Source organism: Orycteropus afer, unplaced genomic scaffold (assembly GCF_000298275.1).
Source record: "Orycteropus afer afer isolate SDZICR_OR568_19922 unplaced genomic scaffold, OryAfe1.0 scaffold00151, whole genome shotgun sequence".
Lineage (NCBI taxonomy): Eukaryota > Metazoa > Chordata > Mammalia > Tubulidentata > Orycteropodidae > Orycteropus > Orycteropus afer.
In genome coordinates, this window is record NW_006921738.1 from 6,838,624 (window position 1) to 6,848,746 (window position 10,123).

The 10,123-nt window shown below is 37.9% G+C and overlaps 1 protein-coding gene across 1 annotated transcript in view; it reads left to right on the top strand.

Annotated features, from left to right (window-relative positions):
- The window catches only part of PLXNC1 (plexin C1), a gene marked incomplete at its 5' end in the record, with an annotated part of 198,296 nt that overhangs the window by 87,050 nt on the left and 101,123 nt on the right, over positions 1-10,123 (top strand). Inside the window, one exon of the mRNA XM_007946147.1 lies at positions 1,656-1,770. Within this exon, the coding sequence (XP_007944338.1) occupies positions 1,656-1,770 (115 nt within the window). The remainder of the gene's footprint in view (positions 1-1,655; positions 1,771-10,123) is intronic.

Genomic DNA, 10,123 nt, shown 5'->3' on the forward strand with positions numbered 1-10,123 from the left:
TTTTTTTTTTTTTTTTTTCTTTCTTTCTCTTATAGGCAAAGGAAGTGTTTATGCCAAACCACAGTGCCCATGAAAGGCAGGTAGTATTTTGACAGAGTCGTAATCTGTTCCAGATACAAAATAAAGAGCCAGCCTTGTCACTCTCTGTTCTTCCATCCAGCAGTCCTTGTCCCTCCATTGCAAACCCTCCCTGACATTGAGAGGCAGTTTAATTTGAACTTAATGTCCGTGACGGACAAGCTAGCCATCAAAGGTCAGATGAATTTATGGCTTTGGAGAATTGCTGATGAAAATCCCCGTGGTTATGATGTTGGAGAAGGAACAGGCACAGATGTGAGAAGTTTGTACACACCTGCACGCATTGTGAACAGGGCTCCCCAAAATGTCAGAATATGATGACATACTGAAGTACTATGGAAGGGGTGATGTTTAATGAAACTCCCCGACTTCCTGTTCTATTTTTGCCATATTTAAATTAGCATAGAGCTCAAAGATAAATGGGGCCCAGATTTTCACCACTTAACAAAAAGAGTGAGAGAAAGAGAGAAAAGGAAGACGAAGTAAAACCCCTGTGAAGTCAAATATGTTGTTTGGGCCCACAGCTCACTCCACTCAGATCCCCTCAGGGACTCCCCGCATTTGAATGTGGTCATCATCTGCTTGTTTTTCAATCAATGATTCATGTATTTTCAGTTTCCTTTAAAATTCTTTGTCACTGGTTCTCTCCCCTACTCCTTCATTGTAACCTTCGGCTTTGAGAAGCCATAGATACCAGAGCTGTTTGTTCTTCTCTTGAAAGTATTCAACAAAATGTCTACAAGAACCCAACACTTGTAAAAAATAATGTGGCACTTTGTGTTTGTTCTTCTTCTTGAGTGGATGACCCATCTGGTGAGGCAAGAGTTCCCAAGTTAGCACGGCCTAGAGTGACTCAGACCCCAAACAAGCCAATGATCTCGCCCCTCTGTTTCTGATCTTCTGTCAAAGGACTTGGCCTTGGCCACAGTTTGAAACTTACTTGGGGCCATCCTCCAAGCTCGTGGACGTGAGAACATAGCCCTAGAAAGTGTTTCATTCGTATCTGTTGATATAGTTTGGTATCTTTCTAAAGAAATGTTATATAGCAGATGGTTACAGACTGTCTTATCAAGTTCTTGGGCAGACTTTGCCCTTGAAATATTTGTATTTCATTATCAGACTGAAAGCACAAAATAGTAGCTTTTTTAATGAAAACAATTACACAATAGATTAATATTCTGGGAATTAATTGCAAATTCATTTATACAATGTGTAAACCTTTTCTAGTTCTTTACTAGGTTTTTCTAGAAGGGAGCTCTTTATTTCAGAATCTATAAGAGGCTGTGATTTGGATGTATTTGGCTGTGTCATCTTGAGAGATGGCTTGGGAGTCTAAGTTCAACATATTGTCTACATTTGTTCTCTTCTCCTAGACATGATGGAAAAATGCTCTGCTGTTTTCTTGTTGCTTTTCATGATTTTAGCATCATGTTCCTATTCTTGTTCAAAATCAATAATCTCTATACAGAGCCTGGCATTTTGTACTGAAGCCAAGCATGAGAACCTTTTTACTAATGCATGTGCAGGGTTGCTGTTTTGTTGTTGGTTTCTTTTCTTTTTTTTTTTTTTTTTTTTAGGTGTACTTTTCAAGGAGATTGTGTAACTCCAGAGAACTCAGGAAACTGGTTGGCTATTTCATCTGGAGCTGAAAAGTGTCCTAAGATTCAGATGATTCGAAACAGTAACGTTGAGGTAAGAGGGAAGGTTTCAATTTGTTAGTGTCTGTTGTATTGTCTCGTTTTGACCAACTGATGCTAATTTCCTTGTGGGTATAAAATATCTATTAACGATCAAATAAGCTTACTTATAGGAGTCCATTCATTTAGTCAGTGACTTCTACATGCCTACCAAGTACCATACACCCTGCAAGGTGTCGGGATTACTGTAATGGACATGGCACATTGTGGGCCTGCCCTCTGGGAGCTTGTCACATGATGGTGCTAAAAATGACCTGCAACAATGAAAGAAAAGATGGACTTTTAATATAATAGAAAAATATATTGACAGATACATAAAGGAAAAAAACATTCAGACTCATGGTCAACAAAATACCTTAAATCTGGTTTAACCTTATAATTTAATTTTATTTTATGGCTCCTTTTTCTAATGTGGGATTCTCTAAGTGGAGCAAATGATTAAAGCCCTTGGCTGCTAACTGAAAGGTTGGAGGTTCAAGTCCATGCCAAGGTGCTTTGGAAGAAAACTCTGGTGATCTACCTCCAAAAAATCAGCCACTGAAAACTCTATGGAACATGATTTTACTCTGACACACATGGGGTCACCACGAGTCAGCACTGACTCAGTGGCGAATGACTTGAGAACTTTTGTTTTGTTTTGGTCTCTTAATAGTGTTCAAGCTTCTTCTAACAGCTATCCTATGAACATGGTTTCAAGTAATATTGGTAGAAATGGAGAGAAAAGCAATGTAGTCAGTGAATATTGTCATTGGGATCCCTTGGAAAGCTAGTGGGGTACTTGCATCAGCATTGGCACCACCATTGGCAGCACATCAGCCTTGTCATTGGGTAAGAAAAAAGAGCAGTGAGCATATTCCAGCATTTCCTGATACACTTACCAACCATGCCCTACAGAAAAATGGAACTCCTGCTTAGCAAACTCAGTGGTACTGTAAGGAGACATTTTCTCCCTAATTATGGCTCTTGTATTATGAATAAATGTACAGAGTCCCCATCAGCAGCCAGTTGACCTGCTCTGTTTTGTTTGAATGCCACATTAACAAGGAAATGGGCCACTTTCTCTTTTCCCTTATACTTTGCCATTTCAAATAGCAAGAACCATACCACTTAGAATGATTTAACATTTAATAAAGGGGAGTCAGAATATTTAATGAGTGATAAATAATAAAAGAATCAAGCTTTCAAGTCATAACTTATCAGAACTTAACAATTTAAAGTTTTTGGTCATTGGACTTCCTGGGGGGCAGGGTAGGGGATTCTCTAAAGCCCTCATCCAAAACCTCCACCAGCTCTGAATCAGAGTGAATGGATTCTGTGGGAAAGATGCTTAGGCATCCAGTCATAGGTATGGCCAAGTTTTCATTTCTCATATCAGTCTGAAAAAATAACTATCATAACTACAATTATTTATTACTAACTGTCCATGATACCTTGTATCGTTCTAGTAACTTTCTAATTAGTTGCCATGGAAGTGACTTTGACTCATGGCAGACCCAGGTGTGTCAGAGTAGAAATGTGCTCCCAAGGGTTTCCAGTGACCAGTTTTTCAGAACTAGATTACTAGACCCCTCTTCAGAGACACCTCTAGGCAGATTCAAGCCTCCACCGTTCAGTCAGCAGCTGAACGGGTTAACCATTTGCACCATTAGGGACACAACAAACAAACAAACAAACACAAATAATGTAGAGCCTCTTTTCACAAGAATCTTTTTCTCTTTACACAAAGCAATTAGAAAATAATACATCTTCATCCTCACTGTGGAATGCTGTGCAACTGTTACAAAGAAAGAACAAGAGCTACACCAGTTTTCTTACAGGGATGATCTTTTATTGGTTAAAAAAAAAATCCCTTTGTGTGTTTATGTATATGTGTCTCTTTATGATTTTCTGAACATGGATAAAAATATGGATTCAGACTAGATTGTAAACATGGGTTCCTCTGGTGAAGGTAAGTGTGAATAACTGATGTGGAGACAGAAGGTGAAGAGAAGTTAAAAACATAAGACAAAAGAAAACCTTACTCAGACCAACAAACAAAAGGATACATGACATTCTGTTTTTGCATTCTGTAACATTATATATTACTGTATACATGTAATGATATTTTTATATCCAGTTATAATGGTTTATACTAATAAAGACAGAAAAGGAATAGGAATAAAAATGTTTCCTACAGATAATGTGTTTCCTAAAGAAGAGACAATAGAAACATTCTTTTATAAAGTCAGAGCTAAAATAAGGAATTCCACCATCATTGATAATATCAACATTGTTTTTAATGTTCTGTCCAATGTAGCATGCAAGAAACAAGCAATAGGAGTAAGTATTGGAGTGGAATAGACAAAAATAATATTATTTGTTAATCTTAAATTGTTGTATATCTGGAGAAAAATGTTCTCTTAAAAAACTGTTCAAATTAAGGAAAGTTAAATGAAGAGCTAAATTCTCAGTAAATAGGCAAATATTAATAACATTGCTACCTATCAGGTAAAACAAACTGTTACCTTCAGTTAAAAAAGATCCCATTGACTGTAAAATGGTACAACCACTGTGAAAAGTGGTATGGCACTTCCTTAAGAAGTTGGAAATAGAAAGACCATGTGATCCAGCACTCCCATACTAGGTATATATACTAGAGAAATAAGAGCTGTGATATGAACAGATACATGTACACAAACGTTCATCACAGCATTATTCACATAGCAAAAAGATAGAAGCAACTTAAGTTCCCATCAATGGATGAAGGGATAAACAACCTATGGCACACACACACAGTGGAATACTACACAATGTTGAGGAATAACAATGAATCTGCGAAACACCTCATGACATGGATCACCCTAGAGGACGTTGTTGTTGTTGTTGTTATGTGCCGTCGAGTCGGACCTGACTCATAGCCACCCCTCCTTGGGTTTCTGGGGCAGTATCACTATGGAAGTAGATTGCCCAACCTTCCTTCTGAAGAGTGGCTTCTGGTTAGCAGTCAAGTGCCTTAGGCACTACGCTACCAGGGCTGCTTAGAGTACTTTCTGCTGAGCAAAATTAGTGAATCATAAAAGGACAATTACGGTATGAAACCACTACTGTAAAAAGTTAAGGAAAGGTTTATACACAGAAAGAATCATTCTTTGAAGGTTACCAGGGGTGGGAGGAGGAGCTCTGGTAGCGTAGTGCCAAAGGCACTTGACTGCTAACCAGAAGACTGGTGGTTCAAACCCACCAGCCACTTCTCGGAAGGAAGGTTGGGCAATCTACTTCTGTAGTGATGCTGCCTCGGAAACCTGAGGAGGGGTCACTATGAGTTGGGTCCGACTCGACGGCACATAACAACAACAGGGATGGGAGGGGAAGGCCGGGAAAACCACCAACTAAAGGGTAGACACATACTAACTTGAGTGAAGGGAAACACAATATACAAGAAGGGGAGGTCAGCACAAAATAATCAAGGCAGAAAGACACAGGGAGGAGAGCAAGAATTAAAGGCAAAAAAGGTGAATGCCATTACATACACAATCCTGCAATAATAACAATAAAATAATTGATGAGTGGACACTCAGTCTCAACAAGGGTGAGAAAGTGAAGGAGACTACACCCACTAACACATAGGTTTGACAGAGGATATCTCTGCCTTTGTATTTATATGTGCTACAAATATATACAGGAATGGACTAGAGCATGCAGGGGACAAAGTTATGAAAACTTGTTAGTTATAACCAAACACCTTGAGGGAATGAGATACTGGGCATAGAGGATCAGGACCATGGTCTCGGGGGACACTAAGGTCAATTGGCATAACATAGTCCACCAAGACAATGTTCTACATACTATTCTGGTGAGGAATGACTGGGGTCTTAAAAGCTAGTGAGTGGCTGTCTAAGGTGCAACTATTGATCTCTCCCCATGTGGAGCAAAGAGTGAAAAAAATCAAAGACACAAGGAAATAGTCCAAAGAACTAATGGACCACATGAACCCCAGCCTCCATAACCCTGAGACCAGAAGAACTAGATGGTGCCCAGCTACTACTGCTGACTTCTGAAAAGGATCACAGTGAGAGGCCCCAGATAGAGTGGGAGAAGAGGTGGAACAAAACTCAGAGTCGTAAAAAAGACCAGGCTTGCTTGTCTGATGAAAACTAGTGGAACCCCTGAGACTATCTATGGTCCTTAGACGCCCTTCAAACTAGGAACTGAACTGAACTCCCCTGACTCAACTTTCAACCAAACAATACACAGGCCTATAAGGTGAACAATAATATCAAGAGAGTATGCATTCAATAGGACAATCAGGCATTTAAGATCAAGTGGGAAGCCCTTGCCCAGGGACAGAGCTAGGAAGGTAGGAGGGCATGGGAAGGAAGGATGAAGGGAAGGGGTGGGTGCAGGGAAGTGGGAAGAATGCTGTTACAGTGTGGAGACTAAGGTGAATGTCACAAAAAAAGAGGGTATGTGGATTGTTGAATGGAAAACCAATTTGTTCTGTAAGATTTCACCCAAATAAATAAATAAAATGTATCAATAAAGATAAAAAATTAAAAGACCTGTTGAGAATTAAAAAAAAAAAAAAATACTAAGAGATACAGGTTAGAGACAGCTACCAAAAATGAGTGATATTGACTTTTCAACAGCTGTCTTAAGCCATTCTTCCTAATAATAATTAGGTAGCAGGGCAGTGATATATTAAGGCCATTAATAATTCATGATTATGAAATCAATTATCAATTAAAATATAAGTATAAATTAAAATAAAAACACCATAGGGTTCTTTCTTGGGAGATATGAAAAACATCTTGAGTGTATCTAGATACATACTGTATTTCTTGGTGGAAGATACCATAAAAATGTCACTTTTTTTTTCCTCAACCTATTTTCTAGATTTCATGTAATCTCAAATGAAAATTTGAAAAGGCTTTTTCTTTAAATTAATGTAAAATTCAGCTGGAATAATATTAACTGGTCAAGAATATCCAAAATATATTTTGAAAAACAAAATGAAATTTATTTAAAAAGGCCACAATCATCTGATTGTAAACATATATATAACAACTATAATGCAATCCATGATTGTAGTTCAAAGGTAAGAATACATATATCAGTAGAACATAATAGAAAGCTCAGCGATGGCTGTGAAAATTTTAAAGATCAGGTATTATAAAATAAGAAGAAACAAAAGAATTATTTCATAAAAAGTGTTGCAGTAACTGTCTTACAATATAAAAACATAATTAAGTTCACATTTTACATTGAATATAAAAATAAAGTCTAAGCTAATAAAAGAAGCTCTGGTGGCATAGTGCCTAAGGCATTTTGACTGCTAACTAGAAGGCTGGAGGTTCAATCCCACCAGCCACTCCTAGAAAGGAAGGTTGGGCAATCTACTTCTGTAGTGATACTGCCTGGGAAACCTAAGGAGGGGTCGCTATGAGTCAGATCTGACTCGATGGCAGTACGTTGCATTTGTTTAAGCTAATAAAAAATTACACTTAAAATTCTAACTCAGGAAAAATTAACAGAAAGTAAAAGTGAACAGCAGATAATTTGGAAGAATGATAATTTCCTTAGCTTTGAAGTAGTATGTATGATAGCGAAAGAAAAATATCCATATACTGACTTAAAAAATAAAAACTACACAACAAAGAAAAGATAACTAAAGTGCAGACTTCAGGAAAATATTTCCAACAGACAAAATATTGATGACAAATGAGATTTAAAAAAAAAAATCTAGGCGATATCATAAAGAAAACCACCAAGACACCAAAAAATAAGTGGGCAAAAGCATAAATTCCCACAAGAGAAGATTTAGGGAGTAGACATAAATATGGAAGTATGTTTAAGTTCAGTGGTGATCAAATAAATACAAGTTAAAGTGATAATAAGCTATGCTAACACCCAGTGTTGGTGATGTCTATTAGCATAACCTTTTTGGGAAGCAATTTGGCAATATGTTTTGAAAATTATAAATACATTCTGCTTATAGCACTAATTCCAGGCTTGCAAGTGTATTTTGAGGAAGTAGCTTAGAAGAAAAACCATAAGGATGAAGGTACTCTTACAAAACATTTCTAGAATTGTGGTGTTGTTAGCTGCTGTTGAGCTGACTCTGATTGATAGCAACCTTATATATACCAGAACAAAACGTTGCCCAGTCCAGCACCATTTTCACGATTGTTGGTATTGTTGCATCCTTGAGAAACCTGGAAATAACCAAACTGTTCAACAACAAGAGAAATGGTCAACTAACATAAGGCACATCAATGTGATAAAATGCCATGTAGCAAGTTCTTTGGCCCCATGGACATTGCCGGATAATTGACACTCAAACGTCCTATCTCTTTTGACCCTTTGTGTCTTTACTCCGTCTTTATCTAGCATTGTTAAAGAAAGGGCTATCAGTCTGGTAGGGATTCCCATGTTGTGTTTATAAAGCTGTAGCGAAAGCTGTGTAACCATTTTCCCTGGGAACCCAAAGACTCTAACTTCAACTCCCTGGCTATCTTCTCCTTCCACTGCACCTGACAAAATGCATTGCCTCCTATTTTCACATGAACTCCAACCTAACTTTTGCTCCACTGTTCCTCTGACATATTCTTGCTAAGGTCACTAAAGAACATGTACCCAATCTGGTAGTCACTAAAAAGTCTTCAACTTACTTGGGCAATTGGCACCATTCTTTTTCTTTTCTTTTTTTTTTAATTTTTATTGTGATTTGACTGAACATTTACAGAGCAAATTGATTTTCCATTCAACAATTCATACACATTTTGTTTCATGACCTTGATTGTAATTCCCATAATGTAATATAACTCTTCCCACTTCTTCCCTGTTTCCTGTTCCCCTTGGTCCATTGTTCCTTCTTTCCTATCCCTTCCTGCCTTCTGAGTTTTATCCCAGGGCAAAAATTGCTCTTTTGATCTCATATGGCCTCCCACTCCTCTAGTGTATTGTTCATGTTATAGGCCTGCCTGTTACTTGGCTGAAAGTTGGGACACTAGGGTGAGTTTAGTTCCAGGCTTGAAGATGGCTAAGGGCCACATTCTCAGGGGTTCCATCAGTCTCTGTCAGACCAGTAAGTGTGGTTGTTTTCTATGATTTTGAGTTTTGTTCCATATTTTTCTCCCACTCTATTTAAGATCTTCTTTTGTGATTCCTTTCAGAGAAGTCAGTAGTGGTATCTGGCACCATCTAGTTCTTCTGGTCTCAGAATCAAGGACACTGAGGTTTGTGTGGCCTGTTAGTCCTTCGGACCATTTTTTCCCATGTGTCTTTGATTTTCTTCACTCTTCCCTGCTTTGGCCAGAGAGAGACAAATAGTTGCACATTAGACAGTTGCTCACTAGCTTTTAAGACCCCAGTCACTACTCACCACAGAAGGATGTAAGATATTGTAAACTATGTTATGCTTATTGAGTTAACTGTCCTCCAAGACTAAGGTCCTAAGCCTGCAAGCCCAGCAATTTATTACCTCAAGAATAACCACAATTTGGTTATGACTAAGAAGTTTTAAAACCCTCTTTTCTATTGAGTTCCATGACACACCTTCTCCATGTTCTTCTCCTTCTCTCTGGTCATGTCTTATTCTCCCTGAATCTAAATATTGGAGTTATTTAAGGCCCAGTTTGGGTTCTTTCTCTTTTCTCACTCTATACATTTTCCATAGACAATTTTATCTACTACCATGGCTTTATGTATCATTTATATGTTCATATCTCCTTTATCTCCAGCCCAGATTGCTCCTTGGAGTCCCAAGCCCATACCCAACTTGACATATCCTCTAGATTATCATGCAGGTATCTTGAACTAACACATCCAAAGTTTAAAACCTTGAATTTTCCACCCAAAAGCTGCCCCTTCCCTCAGTGTGTCCATCTATGCATTTGCTCACCAAAATCTTCCACATCCACATTCCCCATTTCCAAACTTGCCCACGCCACTTCTATAGGATATCTTGAATCTGTCCAGTTCTTTCCATTGTACCATCTTAGCCCAGGCTTCCTTGCTGAACTACTGGGTGTCCCTTCAGTTTTAGTCTAGTGGAATTTTCCATACTTCCATTGGACTATACGAGGGCAAGGACTATAGCTGTTTGCCTCAACTTATGCATTCAGTGTGTTATGTGGCACCTGGCACATGTTAGATCTCCATAAATATTAATGAAATAAATAAATGGAATACTTATAGCTATGTAAATATTTTATGTGTGATAACTGGAAAAAATGTGGAACATTTAAAACTGTTGGTACGAACAGACTTAAAAAAAAGATTTCTAATGTTTTGTTCTAATGTTTGAGCAATGAATTAAATTAAGATATATAGGTAAATACAATAATATATGTAGGAGCTCTGGTAGCATA